The 17,045-nt window shown below is 58.3% G+C and overlaps 1 protein-coding gene across 1 annotated transcript in view; it reads right to left on the reverse strand.

Annotated features, from left to right (window-relative positions):
- The window catches only part of PRRX2 (paired related homeobox 2), a 33,628-nt gene extending 31,766 nt beyond the window's left edge, over positions 1-1,862 (reverse strand). The window contains exon 1 of the mRNA XM_087823257.1: positions 1,616-1,862. Within this exon, the coding sequence (XP_087679383.1) occupies positions 1,616-1,862 (247 nt within the window). The remainder of the gene's footprint in view (positions 1-1,615) is intronic.
- Positions 1,863-17,045: the final 15,183 nt, after the last annotated feature.

Below are 17,045 nucleotides of genomic sequence, written 5' to 3' on the forward strand. Positions count from 1 at the left end.
CACGGGCAGGGGCCAGGGTGGACACGGCACCCATCCCCTGGCCAGGCCTCCTTGCTCCTCTCCCCATCACTCCTGCGCCCCCCTCTTCCCTGCTTTCCTTCCTTTTCTGCTTCACCCTCAGGGTGCTCCTCTCCACACCCCAGGGGTCCCCCACTCATCAGGGTGGAATCAGAGACCAGCTGCTCCTCCCATGGGACCTGAGATCCCAGAACAAACTGAGGGTGGCAGGGCTCCCTTTTCCACATCAGAGGGCACCCCACTTTACCCCTGGCCCAAACCAGACACCTTCCTTCCACCTTTCCCTCAGGACACCCCATCTCCCAGGGGTGGGCCCGCCCACTTCACCTTTACCCCAGAGGGTGGAGAGAGGTGTCAGTCGCTGTGGCTGGTGGGCGGCAAATGCCCCTGAGAGGGAGCCAGCGGCCACCGGACACAGCTGGCACCCGCTGGGCACTCTCTGAGCTGCCGGCACGTGTCAGGTGTCCCCCCACATACACATATGCTCCCGACAAGGTTTCAGCTGAGGCTGCAGGCCCCTCAGCTTTCCCTGCACCTCCCCTCATCTGAGAAGCACCACTGTGCAGCCAGCAGGGGCTCCCCTGAGACCTGGAGGCTGGTGCAGGAAGTGGGGGTCCCCAGGGGGATATGGAAAGGCTGCTGGAGTCAGGTGGGCGACTTAAGGGCCCCAGAGGCTCCAGCAGGCCAGCCTGTGCCCAGAGCTAGGCGACTGGACAGTGGTCTCGGACCATCCCACCTCCTCTTCTGGGTGTGGGCGAGCCTGGGGGTGCGGGTGCCCCCTCATGAAACTGCCCAGGCTGCACCTTTGCTATCTTCCTCTCCTGCTCTTGCTACCCCTCCCCCCCAGCACTTCTTACCCAGGGCTCAGGACCCTTCCATCCAGAGTCACTTTTTTGAAAAGAGCCACTTGGGCGGGTTGTTTGTTTTCAAAGCCCCTTCCTGGTGACCTCTGGCCTCATCAGGAGAAGGGAGGCCTAGGGCGCTGAGGGCTGGGACATTCCCCCTAGGAAGCTGCTGGTGGGGGGACCGGAGGTGGGGGCCCCGGACCGCGGCCAGGGGACGCGCGTCTTTGGAGACCTCGTGGAAGCTGCGGCGGCCTCGGGGCGGGAGGCCAGCGGGTCCGAAGCCCAGCCGTGTGACTTGGCGGCTCTGCTCCTCCGAAGCCTCAGTTTCCCCAGCTGTACAATCACCCCCCCTTTCCCAGGCCGCTTGGGAGGGGGGCCCCGAGGGCTGCTCCGGGGCTGGGCCCAAAGGCACCCCCACCCCTTGACTTGGGATGGCTATGGCCAAAAGAGGGCCCCATGCCCGCCGAGAGCTCTGGTCCCCGCAGCCCACCCCATCGCGAAAGACAAGCTCAGCTGTGGCCGCGGGGCAGCCCGTCCCACGGCGCGCTCGGGGCGCCCGCACCCCACGCAGGGTCTCCGCCCGCGCCCGCTCCTTCCAGTGCGGGATCCGGGGGCAGCCCGGGCGCCCCGCATCTCTGCCCGCCGCGCGCGCGCTCCTCGGGCCACGCGAGCCCCCGGCCCCGGCCCCCCGCGAGCCGGGACCCCCGCGCCCCGTTCCCACGCCCCCGCGCCGCCGCCGGGCCCGCACTCACCGTCCTGCGGCGCCGCCTCGCTGCCGCTGCTGCCCCCGGACGGCTCCCGCGCGGCGCCCTCCCGCGCCTCGGCCCCCGCGGGCGCCGCCAGCCGCCCGGCCGCCACCTCCTCCAGGTCCAGGAGGTGGCTCACCGAGAAGTTCTTGCGCGCCTGGGCGCAGTCGCCGGGCCCCAGCGCCGCGGGCGGCGGCGGCCCCGGGCCCAGCGCCGGCCTGTCCAGGGCGAAGGCGGCGGCCGCGCTGTCCATGCCCGCGGGCCGCCCCGGGGTGGCCGGCCGGGTCCCCGGCGGGGTGGCCGCCAGCGCGCCCCGCTCCGCCCGCCCGCTGCCCGCTCCCCGCCCGCCCGGCGCTGACGTCGGGGCACCGGCTCCGCTCCGGCCGCGGCCTCCGCGCTCGCTCCCGGAGCTAACACGCGCCGCTCCGGCCACACGCCCCTTCTTGAAGCCGAGCTCGCCCGGCCCCCGCTCCCCGCCCCTCGGCTGCGGGGGGGCGGGGGTCCTGCGCCCGGCGCGGGGCGGGGGGCGGGCGCGGGCGCGCGGGCCGGGCCGGGGTGTCGCCCTCCCCACCCACGTTTCAAGCAGTGGGAAACTTCGGTGCTGTGTGTTGTGCTTTCTGAACCCCCCAACTCGTGGCTGGGGAGGCGCTAGTGGAGGGGTTAGCAGCCTCCCCCCTCCGGTTACAAACCCCTCCGCAGGGGCCGGGGGCGCGACGCTGAGACCCGGGCCGGGAAGCTCTGGCCCCGACGCCCCCAGCGCGGTCCCCGCCGTGACCGAGGGACTCCGAGGTCTGCCTCGTCTGCTCCACCGCGCCCGCGGCTCTCTTCCCCAGAAAACCTCACATTCTCAAGCTTCTGGGGTGCATGCATCCCGCACACCCCCACACGCACCCCCACACGCACCTATGTACCCCCCACCCATGTGCACGCATGCACCCCGCACATACACGCACCGAACACACACCCCCTCAGGCCACCCCGGGATGCTCCAGGCCCGCCCCAAGGAAAACCATCTGGGAGGAAAGGGTGTCCCTCCAGAATTCCTGGAGGATAGACAGCCAGACGACAGCCAGACTGACAGATGGGTGACAGGGAGAGAGAGGCGAGCTGGTTTCTGCTCCTGTTTTTGTTTGGAAAGGGAAGCACGGAAAAGAGGCCCCTGGTGGCACAGCTGACTCAAGCCCTCCAGATGCCACAGGTCTTCCCCCAGGAGGGTGCTTGCTGGCCTGGCCTTGTCCTCCCTGCATTGGGGCAGAGCCACTGTGTCCCAGCGACAGGAATGAGCCACCAGGAGGCCTTCAGCAGGTCCCTCCTGGGCTCTGGCACAGAAAACCCACCCTGCACGACCCCTGAAACCCCGCAGGCCAGCAGCCTAGCTTCTGCGCAGGCTGGTTTCTCCCAGAAAGGAATCCCCAAAGTAAAACTGAGTGTCATGTGTCCCCCCCCCCCCAAGTGACTTTAGCCATGGGGGGCACACATGGGTAGGTTGAAGGTTTGGAGATGATAGGTTCTTCTTTGGGGAGCTGCCCCTCTTTGGGGGTATATGAGAAAGTTTGGCTGAAGAGGTCGCAGCCTTTCTGTAAATATGTTTTGTTGTGTTGTGTGTTGTTGTTTTTTTAATTTCAGAGAGAGGAAGGGGGGAGGGGGAGAGAGAAACATGAAGGATGAGTCATTGATTGGCTGCCTCCTGCACGCCCCCTACTGGAGATGGAGCCCGGAAACCCTGGCATATGCCCTGACTGGGAATCCAGTGGTGATCTCCTGGTTCGTGGGGCCCACGCTCAACCACTGAGACACTCTAGCCGGGCATAATTATTATTTTTTAAACATCTGTTTTCAAGAAGCAGTGCAGGGCTGTGATGGCAAACTTGGACTTCGGAGCTGGTGAGATGGATTTGAGTGAGTTCACCGCCGTTTACCAGCTGTGCGGCCTTGGAGGGGTTGCTTGCTGGTCCTCGCTGGGTCTGATCTATCAGCTGTGCAAAGGGTTAGCAAAGGGACCAGCCCCAAAGGATTCGTGTGAATCTGGCATTATTATTATTGCTGCTGTTGTTGTCATTGAGGAGTTACGGCCCTTGCCAATCCCGGCTGGGGGCTGGGGAGGTACAGGGATGGCAGAGGGGGACAAGGGGCCGGGACTGCTATACCAAAGCTCAGGCCTTGAGCAGGTGCCTGGACATGCACCCAAGGGAACCCCAGTGAACCCAAGGAGGCCAGGACTCGCATCCCGGAGGGAGACAGCTAACAAATAAACACCTTTCTTGGTGATTTAGATAAAGCCTGCGATGCTAACCCCAAGTGGGGGATGAAGGGAAAACAGGATCCCAGTTTGGAACCTCTCAGTTCAACAAATGTTTATTGAACCAAGCTCTGCTCTCGGCGGGGGGATCAGGAGGCACAGAGAGGACAGAGAGGGCCCCTGTTCTCCAGAGGGGATTCCGTGGACGAGCGGGGCCTTGACTGGTGGCTCCAGCAGAGATTGGGTCCTGGGGCTGACCACGAGTGGAAATGCATATTTGCGCCGGTCTCAAAAGATCACATGCTAAAAAATAAAATGAATAAAATAAAGGGCGGACCTTTCATATTACAGAAGTAATATAGTTATTGTGGAGATTTTAGAAAATATAGTAAATTTATGAAAATAAAAACCACATGTATCCCACTCCCAGGGATCTCTAACACACAATAGGCATTCCATACATTTTTCAAAGTTGGTTTAACGAGATTGAAGATAATCATTTATTTATTTGGTATCGAATTGAAGACCTAGAAAAAGCAATAACACAAGAAAAGGGGTTTTTAGAGTGTACCTTTCAATTTTAGAGTTTATCTTTCAGCTTATATCTAGATTCTAGATAGATGGAGAGAGAGCCACATATATTATGAAAGTTGAACCATGTTGTACCAACTTTTTTTTTTCTTCAACATATCTTTATTGATTTCAGAGAGAGGAAGGGAGAGAGAGAGAGAGAGAGAGAGACATGAATGATGAGAGTCATGATCGGCTGCCTCCTGCACGCCCCCCACTGGGGATCGAGCCCGCAACCCGAGCAGGTGCCCTGATCAGGAATCGAACCCCGATCACCTGGATCCTAGATTGATGCTCAACCTCTGAGCCACACTCGGCTGGACTGTACCAACTTTTTAATAATTGCTTACAGTGTCATTAGTCTTGTCAACCACTGGTTTCTTGTTTGTTTGAGATTTTTAAATAGATTTTTAGAGAGAGAGGAAGGGGGAGGGTTAGAGAGACAGAAACATTGATGAGAAGCATTTTCCGGCCGCCTCCTGCATGCCCCCTCCACCGAGCCTGCAACCTGGGCGTGTGCCCTGACCGGGACTCAAACCAGCAGCCTTTCGGTGCGCATGGGAAGACATTCAGCCAACTGAGCCACACCAGCCAGGGCCACTACTGTTCTTAAGGAAAGCCTAGTGACACATTCTTTACTATTGCTATACACCCATAATTATTTTCTTTATAATAAATACCGAGAAGTAGGATATTTGGGTGTGGTAGGCAGAGGAAAGCTCCCCAAAGGTGTCCACGGCTTAAGCCCTGGAACCTGTGAATGTGGCAAAGCAGAAGTTAAGTAGCAGAAGTTAAGTAGCTGCCTGTCAGGTGGCCTTAAGAATGGGAGGGCCCGGCCGGGCGTGGCTCAGCGGTTGAGCCTCGACCTAGGATCCAGGCGATCAGGGTTTGATTCCCGGTCAGGGCACATGCCCGGGTTTGGGCTTGATCAATCAATGACTCTCTCATCATTGATGTTTCTGTCTCTGTCTCTCCCTCTCCTTTCCTCTGTCTGAAATCAATAAAGATATATTAAAAAAAAAAAAGAATGGGAGGTCAGCCCGGCTGGCTGAGCATCGACCTAGGGTTCAGGAGATCGTGGTTCGATTCCTGGTCAGGGCACTTGCAGGAGGCAGCGGATCCATGACTCTCTCATCATTGATGTTTCTCTCTCTCTCTTCTTCTCTCTGGAATCAATAAAGATATATTTTTTTTAAAAAATAAAAGAATGGGAGGTCCTTTTAGATGCTCTGGGTGGGCCCAAGGTAATCCCAGGAGTCCTTAAAAGTGGAGGAGAGAGGTGGGCATGTCAGCGTCAGAGTGACGCAGGGTGACGGGCCATAGCTGGCGCTGGAGGTGGGGGGCAGCTGCGGACCGAGGGATGTGGCAGCCCCTGGACGCTGGGAAGGGCAGGAAAACCGACTCCTCCCCGGAGCCTCGGGCAGGCCACGCAGCCGCCGACACCTTGACTTCAGCCCAGGGCGTCTGCTCTCCAGAACCTTAGGATAAAACATTCGCATGGCTTTGCGATAATTTGTTAACAGCAGCAAAAAGAAACAAACACACTGGGTCAGCGGGGGGGCTTCCAGAAGTGTATCCATCCCTGCTCGGGGGGTGTCTCCCCAGCTCCCCGGCCTGAGCTCTTCTGTTTATGTGTTTGTTTATTCCTGACAGCATTTTTATGGTTTGATTTAACACAAAGAAAAGGGCCCTTGGAAGTGCCCAGGAGCTGTGCCTTCGCTTTCGTCACCAGCCTGGCGCTGGGACTGCAGGCTCCCCGACGGCTGCGGCTGCGGCGGATCTCGGAGCATCGCGGGGTGAGGCTCGTGGCACAGCAGCAACATTGTTGCCTCCTGCCCTCGACGCTGCGCAGGGAGCGTTCAAAGTCCATGGGCAGCCTGGGCTTCCTTTGCTTGTTGCTCCCGCCCCACAGGCGTCGGGAACAGGCCCCGAGCCTTCTCTGCAGCCTGCTGCCGATGCCTCTGGGTTTCTGCCCCTTGGGCCTAATTTTGAACTTCTTGGTTCTCTTGGTGACAATGTTGGTGTCCTTGAGGAGTCTGAGGGTGGCACGAGGTCAGGTAGGAGACGGCTGCCAGCTCTGTAGGCAGCACCCGGGAAGATGGGGAATAGCAATTGGTTTTGAATTTCAAAAGGCATTTCCTTGTTTTAATCTGCACACCTTGAATTATTTCTGAAGGGAAAATTTTTTTTGGTAGTTAATAGCCACTTGTATTTCTTATTTGTAAATCTATATAATATTCACTACCCATTTTTCTACTGAAATGGTTCTGTTTTCTTTTTTAACTCTCACCCGAGGATATGTTTTTATTGATTTTTTTTTTAGAGAGAGAGGAAGAGAGACAGAGAGACATTGATGTGAGAGAGAAACATTGATCAGTTGTCTCTACCTTTATGGGCCCTTATCAGGGATTGAGCCCAAAACCTAGGTATGTGCCCTGACCGGGAATCGAACTCACAACCTTTTGGTGAACGGGACGATGCTCCAACCAACTGAGCCACCTGGCCAGGGCGGTTCTATTTCTTATGGAGTTATATTAGTGTCATTCTTTAGCCCTAACAACCTCTGCAAGACACTCGAGTGTCAATCACTCAAGGACCAGGCCCTTTTCACAGATGGGGAAACAGAGACCAGGCACAACATGGAAGCCTGCAGCTCCTCTGGTTCACCCGATCAGCGGCCGTGGTCACATACCCAGGAACCTCCTGTGAAAGGGACAGATTAGCAGGAGCAGCGCAGGGAGGCACACAGGCCAAACCGTGTTCGCTGCCGCACGTCTGGGGAATTATAAACACGAAGGCCGAGGTGACTCAGACGCGACCAGGCGTGACTGTGACAGATCGCAGGGTTCTGTAAATATTGTGTCAGGCCTCGATCACAGCGGGGCTCCCTGCTCATCCCAGACCCTGGTCCACCCCGTGGGAAGTGGAGAGGAGACCAATGGGGCAGGGCATCTGGCTCTCTCCTACAGGAAGACGGTTTCCCAGCCTCAGTTTCCTTCCTGAGGATCTCCTGCTTCAGTGACCAGTTCTCAGCTCCTGGCAAGGGGTGAAATATTATACCGCTTTGAGAAAGGTTTAGTAGCAGTGGCTCATTGAATAAGCTTTACTGTGAGCCAGGCAATGTACTGAACCACATTATCTCACAGCGTCCTCACAGTTACCTTACAAGGAGGGAAACCGAGACTCAGAGAGCTTAAGCTCTGTGTTCTGGTAAGTTTGTCAGGCTCCTAACCGTTGCACCAAGTTGTTTCATGAGAATTTAGGGCTGGGAAGCTATTTGTTTCTCTTGGAAAAACAAAAACAAAAAACCCCCACAAGAAACAGTGAGACTTGAACATCCCATTGCATTTCCCTTTTTGCCTTGGCTACCAGGAAACCCATAGCTAATATTAAGACATAATCACAGTACGTAACTCTGTCTGTCCAGGTGGAAAGTCTGTGTATTAGCTTCTCTTTCATTCTCCTATCATGTGACTTTTCTGTTTTCCTGTTGTTTGTTTTATTTATTTAATACTCATCTGAGGATATTTTTTCCATTGCTTTTCAGAGAGAGTGGAAGGGAGAGAGAGAGAAACATCGTTGTGAGAGAGATACACCGATTGGTTGCTTATCACACGCGCCCCCATTGGGGCCAGGGATGGAGCCTGCAACCGAGGTACGTGCCCTTGGCCAGACTTGAACCCGGGACCCTTCAGTCCGAGAGCGGACACTCTAACCACTGAGCCAAACCGGCTAAGGCTCCTGGGTCTTGTTTTAAGTCTTTTTGATGCAGTGGTTCGGCGTTTGACACTTTTCGGCAGCACGACCTTGATCGGGTCACTTAACCTCTCGGGCTTCCTCACCTGTAAGCCGGAGGTGATAACTGCGCCTGCCTCGCAGGCCTGCTGTGAGAATCAAGCAAATCAATCCGCGTGCACAAAAAGCCTCGCACAAGCTCAGCACGTTGGAAATATTCGATGAACATTATCTAGGGCATGACAAAGCCGGAATGGAGAACCCGTCCTCAGTGGGGAGACTGGCTGGATCTGAGGCCGGCCCTGCCGTGGACCTGCTGCGTGACTTTGGGCTACGGGCTTCCCTCTCTGAGCCTCGGCTTCCCACCTGTAAGCTGCCTGCTCTATCCTTTCCACCCGTGTCCCAGAGCCCACACAGGAGAAGGAAGGAGCAGTGAGGCAGGTCTTGACCCGGCACATAGTAGGGCTGCATACATGGTTGTTCCAAGGGTGGTCAGCTGCTCAAATGGCTGGTGATCAGATCCCCTTTGCTCAGGAAACTCCTGGCCAGTGTGGTGAACTGTGCCTGGGCCGGTGCCAAGGTGGCATTACGGTGGGTCTGGGGTCCTCGGGACCGGCAGGGCTGGGACAGGCCTGGATCTGGGTCTGGGCCAAACAACAAGCTCCTGTTGAGTATCCACTGTGTGCAGGGCTAGACATGTGGCACCACCCTTGCTGTCCTCGGGGGCTTCAGGCCTCTCAGGGAGATGGTCGTGAACAGCTCATCCCACAGCAATTTATCGAGCACCTACTGTATACTGAGGCATCCTGGGTGAGCACCAGGCCAAAACCCCGACAGGAAGGACTCTGAGGAGATGCTGCCAGAGCCACAGAGACTAAACTCGAAAGGGCTGGTCACTCTGTTGCGGCAAAGACGTCCTCCAAACTGTGGGCTTTGGGCTCTTGGGACCGACAGGACTCCCCGGAGGCCCCTTGTTGAAAAACTCCCTCCTGTTACAGGTGGAGAAACTGAGGCTCGGAGGGAAGAAGGCCAAGCCCACGCCTGGGACCCGCCCCACCCCGTAGCTCTCCAGAAGGTGCTCCTGGGGACTTGCCCCCTCCAGCACTGCCTTCCCGGGGGGCAGGGAGGATGCTGGGCGAGGGCCCAGGTCACCTAGAGCCCCAGGCACTGCCCTAGCCCGAGCTGGCCCCGCAGCATCTTCCCCGGCTCCCCGCAGGGGGTGGACTGGCCGGCTCGCAGCGCGGGGCATGGGGCGGGCACCTGGGGCGGCCGGGCCCAGGCGGGGCTGGGGCGGGGACCGGCTTTCAGCTCGGCGGCTTAATTGGGGATGTAACCGCTATTATTATCTGTAACTCGCTCTTGAACCCGCGCCAGGAGCGTGTGTTCACAGCCTGCGCGATGCAGGCAGGCGTTAAATAATTAAACCAAGGTCCTAATCGGCGGTGAAACTCCCCCTGGGCTCCCACTTCCTTAGTTCGCTGATTGCTGATATTTTGGGGGTGAAATATGACCATTTTTACGATCAAAGAGATCAGAGCTCCAAAGGAAAGAAACGGAAAAAAGGGGGGGTTGGGGCGGTGGGCTCTCCCAGGTTTCCTTCCCTCTGACTTAGCGGCCTGGTAAAGTTTCTTTAGACATGCGAAGATTTACACACCGATCTGTGGGGAGCCTTAAATTACGGCAGATCCCTCACACGTCCTGAGCGCAGGAACAGTGAGTCATTGAGAAATGAACAGGCCTCCTCGTAATCGCTCCCGCGGCCTTTGAGAGGGAGAATGTCTAATGGCTTTTTTTTGAAGTGGAGGTCAAGGTTTTTTAAATAAAACAATCTGTGTTAATGCAATTTCCTTTTTAGCCATAGCATGGGATCTCATTTTAGTCCGTTTTTTTGGAAACGGGAGGCAGAGGTGGGGAGGTGCATCGCTTCCCTCCCGCCAGACAACGCGTCCCTAATGAGATACATTTATTTAAAACTCTGTATATCATCACCCTGTCAGGGCCTCCGGGCGAGACCCCGGCTCCCTCCCGGTTTGTTTCGGATTAGCGGCGCGGGCCCCAGGCCTGCCGGTTCTGCAGCCACCAGCCTTCCCGCCGCCTCCCTCGGGGCAGCCTGGACCGTCGCACTCTGCGCCCCTGCCCTGTCCCACCGCCCAGGGATCAGCGCAGCCCTTTGGCTTGGGCCCCTCGCCTGCCCCCTGGCCCGGTGCATGCCCAGTATCAGCCTGGTCCCGGCCCACCTAGAGCAGTGCCACAGTCGCCGTCATTCCTGCTTCCCCAGACCTAGAGCAGAGCCTGAGGACAGGACCTGGGCCATTCCCCTCCTTTCCCAGGCTCACAAGCCGGCTGCACCCCAGTGCAGAGTTTAGCACCTCTACCAACACGTTTCCAACCAGCACCTCCACAGTGCTGGGTCCTGGCTGGGGCGCCGGGGATAGAGCCGGGGATTAGAGGCGACTCAGACAGCCCCATCCTGCAGAAAGGTCAACAAGCCGAGCTCCACAGGGAAGGGACCTTGGGGAGTGCGCCGGGAGAGGCGTATCAGGGAGGGCTTCCCTAAGGAAGGGGCATGAAGCCATTCTTAAAGCCGAGTGAGATTTAACAGGTGACAGAGGGCGGCGTCTAGGAGCGGCCGGGCAGGAGACCCTGCCATGTTCAAAGGACTCACAGAGCCTCCACCCAACCGTATCTGTTTCAAGGGGCTGGAGCCCTGCAGTAGCCTCCTTGTGGGTCCCTCCATGCCTCACTTTCCCCTCCATGCCAAGAGCTTGAATTGCGTTTCTAAACTCGGCATGCCTCAAGGTCATGAGACATCCATTCCACAAATGTGACTCTTGCTCCTTCCTGGGCCGGCTCTGGCTGGGCCTGGGGCCACACCGGGGACCAGGTTGGAGCCCGTTTCTGCCCTTGGGGCTCACAGGGGAAGAATGGCCTGGGCAAGGGGGGCCTCCGGGCTGTGCGGGCTGGAGGGCAGGAGCCGGGGTGTAGGAGAGGCAGGGAATTACCCCAGAGGACGCTCAGAGCAGAGACCGTGTTCTCCCACTGGCTGGGGAAGGGAGCTCTGGGGCCTGGGGATGGTAAGCTTGGAGACCAGGGGCAGGATTGCTAACGAGCAGGAAATGGACTGGAAGAGGGGACTAAGCCAGTGTCCGTGACTCAGCCTCGGGGGTCGGGGCCAGGGATCCGGCCACCCATTCCCATGACCAGGAGCACCTGGGGCCGGGAGGCGCCTGCACCACAGGGCAAAAGAGACCCCAGTGCCTCTGTCCCCAACTCCTCTCTCAGCCAACGGCCGCCCAGCTGTAGGACCCACTTCAAGCACTGCCAGCTGCCCAGTCGGGGTCGGCCCGTCCGGCGCCTGCTGGCTCTCGGCAGCTCCCGGCCCGCGGGGAGCTTCCCGCCTGCCTCCTGAGCCTCTGCCCCTTGAGCCTACCCTGGTGCCTGGCACCCGGGCACAGGGTAAGCAGCTGCCGCCTGAAGGGACGGCAATGACTGTCCGTTTCTGGAACCCTCTGAAACTCCCTCTCCTGGTCTGTGAGGTGGGCCTTTACCTCTTGTCAGGGCTGAAACGTCCGCAGCCCATCCCCAGGGCCCAGCCCGCCGCACCCCTCCTCTTCGGGGCTCTCCTCCCGCCCGGGCCTGTTTTCATTCACCTCTGCTCTCCTGCCTTGGTCTGTCCAGCAGGGTTTCCCTGCCTTTGGTGTCCCTCTGTCTGTCTGCCAGGAATTCCGTCCCAGAGGAACCGATACTCCAGGGTCTACTGTGTTCCCTTCCATAGTGGTGAGACCGGAGAGGGCGGGAGGGAGGGGGCAGGAGGGAAAAAATCAAAGCTCACATATTGGTTCCAGATGTGGCCCTCTCTCTCTCTCTCTCATAGCCCTCTCCAGCAATTTAATTAAATTCCCCCAGACAGCCAGGAGGGTTTCTTAATGATCAAATTTCCCGGCTCCCTCCTCGCACAGCCCACTCCGTCTCCCTGACGGATGGCCCACGGGGTTCTTCCTGCCCTCAGCTTTGCCAAGCAGGGCCAGGGGGGGTGGAGTGGGGGGCTGCCTGGGGAGCACAAAGGACCCTGCCCTGCGCCCGCCTGCCCTCCCTCCCTCCTTCCCCAAGGGATCTGAGTCCTCCGGGCCCTCCCCCGGCAGAGCTGACTGGGCCTAGCGGCCACGGCTGGAGAGGACCCAGTGGACACCTCCCTGAGCCCTGCCTCTAGGCTGGCCTGCCAGGGACGAATGCCAAGTGGGGGCCAGCGGAGGGTAGATGGGAGGGTCTCTGGGATCAGGACTCTGGGCCCACAGACCAGTCAGAGATGAGGCAGGCTCAGACCTCCTCAGCACCCTCCCCCCACCCGTTTGGCAGCCAGAGAGACCACGGCTCAGAGAGGGCAAGGCCTGGGCCCGGATCACACAGATCTGCTTGCCAGGAGTGGGCGAGGCCGAGGCAGGCCGACCGGCAGTGAGGAAGAGAGGACCCGCCAGGGGGAGGTTGTGCAGTATTTCTGGGGACAGTTCCCCCGTGAGAAGCTAAGGGTCATGTTCAATAGACCCCTGACTTCTGGAGTGGGAAGGAATCCAGAGGAGCCTCAAAACCACCATCTTCCGGGGTGGATGGTGCCATGAGGCTGAGGGAGCACCGGTCAGAGACCAGGCCCACCTCCCTCCCACCTTGGGGCAAGGGGTCTGAGGGGCTCTATATGGACTGAATGTTTGTGTCCCCCCCAGATTCACATGTTGAAGCCCTACCCCCCAATGTGATGCTATTAGGAGGTGGGCCTTTGGGAGGTGATCATGTTAGATGAAGTCATGAGATTGGAGCCCCCATGATGGGATCGGTGCCCTCGTAAGATGAAGAAGCGTCTCCAGAGCTCGCCCTCTGTGCAGGTGCCCAAGGAAGAGGTCATGTGAGCACAGAGGGAAGGCGGCCGCCTGCAAGCCAACAGAGGAGACCTCAGAATGAAAGCCGTCTTGTAGCACCTTGGTCTTGACTTTCCCAGTCTCCAGAACCGTGAGAAATGTGTCTGTGATGGTAGCCCGAGCTGACTAAGACAGGCTCTCAGTGCCTTCTCACCCTGTTCTCCTGGGCTTCTGGGGGCCTCGCCTGGAAGAGGCTGAGGGTCAGGCAGGGCCTCTGATGCGGGTGCACAGGGATGGTAGGGAAAGGGAGGTCCCTCAGTGACCCATCTGAAGTTCCAGCAGCCCACCTGGGAGCTTCACCAGGGCCTAGGCCAGCTCACCACCGGCTCTCACGGGCCCCACACCATGGCCCAGCACTGGGATCAGTGGGCAGTGCCTGGGTGTGGAGTGTGAGGGGGGTGTCGGGGAGGAGGCTGCCCTGGAAGTAGGGGGTTCAGGCCAGCAGGGGCAGTTTTTCTGGAGGGGACAGATGGCTCAGGAGGAGTAGGCGGGCCACTGGGAGCACAGAGGTCCCTGGGGCTTGTCTCCCCTAATTGAGGGGATCCCCAAAATGGCCCTGAGTGCTTCTTAGGAGAGCAGGTGGCGTGAGGGAGGAGACAGGAGAGTCCTTCCCTGGCCCGGCCAATGTCCCAGCACCACTCCTGCCCCCAGTCACCTGGTCCCTCCGTTTCCCCCTGTGCCCACGAGGTCTGGGCCCCTGGCAGTGAGGAATCAGGGTCCTGCCCTTCAGGGTGGGCACTGTGACCAAACAGCTCATTGCTAAAAAGGAAGAAAATACATAGAAACACAAAGAAGATAAAAGTTCCCCACACCCAGAAACAAAGAGTTAGCATCTCAGCACGGGGTCAACAAGAACTACCCCTGGCACACAGATGCACACACGCACACGCACCCCCCCCCCCCTTTTTCTAATGGGATCATACAGCGCCTACCCCTCTGTAACTTGCTTGGTTGAGCTGCTGTCGGCCGAGTTTAGCAGGTGGTAAGTCCTGCATGTCAGCTATTGTCACTGCTGGCGTTGGACCCTGGAGAGGCTAAACTTCTCTGTGTTTGTCGACAGTTTTTCATACTTTGTGATTTGCCTATGCATGTCCCTTGCTCAGTTTTCTCTTATTTTTTATTTTTTTTTAATCTTTATTGATTTCAGAGAGAGGAAGGGAGAGTGAGAGAGAGAGAAACATCAATGATGAGAGAGTCATTGATCGGCTGCCTCCTGCACACCCCCAACTGGGGATGGAGCCTGCAACCCGGACATGTGCCCTGACCGGGAATCGAACCCCGATCGCCTGGATCCTAGGTTAATGCTCAACTGCTGAGCCAAGCTCGGCTGAGCTTCTTGTTGGTTTTTAACAGTACTTTATATATTAAGGTTACCCCCTCTGTACATTGGATAGTCAGAGTGATTCCCAAACTCCCTGGAGAGTAGAAAGCAGGGAGAGACCATGCCAGGGACTGAGCACTGGGTGCTCGGCCCCTGGACCCCGGCCTGCTGAGGAACCCTGGAGTTGGGCAGCAGGAAGGGGTGAGGCTGGCAGGGCAGTGAGGGACAGGGGCAAAGAAAGAACAGAGAAGGTTCAGGGCTGGAATCAGAGGCTCTGAGTGACAGAGGTTTAATGGGAGGCAGATGGAGGAAATGAGGCTGCCCTTGCTGACAGGAGGGAGGTCAGGGGGCACAGAGCTTTCTAAAGATAGGGGCCTGGGCGACAGGCAGGCGGCAGGGCTTGGCTCCAAAGCGTGGTGCCCAAGGGCTGTGACAGAGCAGGGGTCAGCTCCTCCCTCCTGCATGTCCAGACCCTCTTGGACCCAGAGCCAGAGGGACTGCAGGACACTCAGCTCCCAGAGGCCAGGCCTGGCTGTGCAACGTTGGACAAGCACCCAAACCTCTCCGAGCCTGGTTTCTTGTTTGTAAAATGGTGTGACTACATCACCTACTTAACAGGATTGACGGAGGCTAGCATGTCAAGCATTTAGCGCAGTGCCCGGCACATGGAGAGGGCTCCGTAGATCAAAGTTAACTCGGCCCTAGCTGGTGTTGCTCAGTGGTTAGCGCGTCGGCCCGCAGACTGAAGGGTCTCGGGCTCGGTTCTGGTCAAGGGCACCTACCTGGTCGAGGCGCATGCAGGAAGCAACCAGTCGATGTGTCCCTCTCACATTTATGTTTCTCTCTCTCTCTCCCTCCCTTCCACTCTGAAAAGCAATGGAAAAAATATTCTCGGGTAATGGTTAACACAAAAATTAAAAAAATTAGCTCATATTGTTACTGTGCTGGTCATAAGACAGTTTTCTCGTTGGCAGAGCTCTTTGTTGCCTCCAAGACTGTCAGAGCCGAAGGCCTTCAGCTCACAGGAGAGGAAACTGAGGCACAGAGGCCACAAGGGTCACACCTGGCGTCATTCATTACAACGGCTTCAATTGCATTCTCCAGAAATATGTTCAAGTTCTAGCCCCTGGGACCTATGACTGTGACTCTATTTGGAAAAGGGGGTTTTGTGAATGTAACCGAGTTAAAAAGAGGTCATACTGGATTAGGGTGGGTCCTACGTCCGATGGCCGGTGTCATTTAGAAAGGAGCCGATTTGGACAGAGACACGCACACAGGGAAGAAGCCACGTGAAGAGGGAGGCAGGCCGAGACTGCAGCGACGCTGCCACAAGCCGAGGAACGCAGCCGAGGAATGCTCGGGGCTGCCAGGAGCTGAGGAGCTGAGCAAGGAGCCTTCTCTAGACTTGGAGGGAGCGTGGCCCTGCCCACACCTTGATTTCCGACTTCTGGCCCCCGAACTGGGAGGGGATACGTTCCTGCTGTTTTGAGCCACCTAGTCTGTGGTACTTAGGAAACAAATGGAGCCAGGGAGGAAGCAGGCCTCAGGCCAGGCTGCCCGCCCCCAGCTCTGCCCTGCACCCCATTCTAGATGGGCCTCCTCCACTTATTCACTGTGTGCCGTGGACAAATCAGGCCCCCCAGGTGCTTCGGTCCCCTCACCTGTGCCGTGGAGCAAGTGACCCCGGATCAAATGAAGGGCCATGCTGCCTCTGGGTTGCCTGTGGTTGCACCATTCAGAACCTTGGAATCTATGGGGGGGGGACACCACGACACCCTGAAAACAGGGGCAGCCATTCCCAACCCTCCAGTGTAACACGGGGGAGACTGAAGCAGGCAGGAGCAAGTGCCCCATTCAGAGTCACTGATCAGCTGCCTCCTGCAGGCCCCCTACTGGGGCTCGGGCCTGAAGCCCGGCCGTCTCCTGGCTCATAGGTCCATTATCAACCAGAGCCACGCCTGCCAGGCCTGATGAGGGTTTTAATGGCTTGGCATTTGATCTGCGCAAGTACCCTGTAAACCGGACAATCACAACAGTGAGCAATTATCCAGCCCCTGCTGCATACTTGGCCCCACTGGGTCCCTGGAGCTGGGCCTGGGCATGCTCTGGATGGGGTTTTCCTGTGAGCTCTGTTTTGCTCTTGTCGGAGGAGGCTTATTCTGCCCATTTTTAATGTTGAATCATAAGACACATCGGATTGTCTTTAAATGTGGCTCTAAACGGATTTTCCTGCCCCTGACAACCCTGGTCTCTGGCAGGTGCCAGGTGGAAGAGACTCCCAGGCCCTGGGGGGGCGGGGGGCCCAAGGCTGGGATCGGGCACACCTCTTCACAACAGATATTCCAGAACCATGAAGCTGTAAGGGCCCCACCGTGGGACTCGAGGTTGGGGAGGTGCAAGTACGTGGCCCGAAGAAGGGTGGTCCTAGGCTTGGGGGCGCCAGGCTCGAGTCAGCACTGGCCGGGCCGTGCAACGGGCGGAGGTCGGATGGCGCCCGGCGGCCGGGGGCGGGATCGCAGGGCGGAGCGGGGCCGGGCAGGGCCGGGCCGGGCCGGGCCGGAACCGGCGGGCGCGCCTCCCGCTGCGAGCAGCCTGGGCGGCAGGTCCGCCGGGCGCCTCCAGCTCGCGCTCCGGGCCGCGGTCCTCCCAGCCCGCGGGGGG

The sequence above is a fragment of the Miniopterus natalensis genome, chromosome 12 (genome assembly GCF_054644295.1).
Source record: "Miniopterus natalensis isolate mMinNat1 chromosome 12, mMinNat1.hap1, whole genome shotgun sequence".
Lineage (NCBI taxonomy): Eukaryota > Metazoa > Chordata > Mammalia > Chiroptera > Miniopteridae > Miniopterus > Miniopterus natalensis.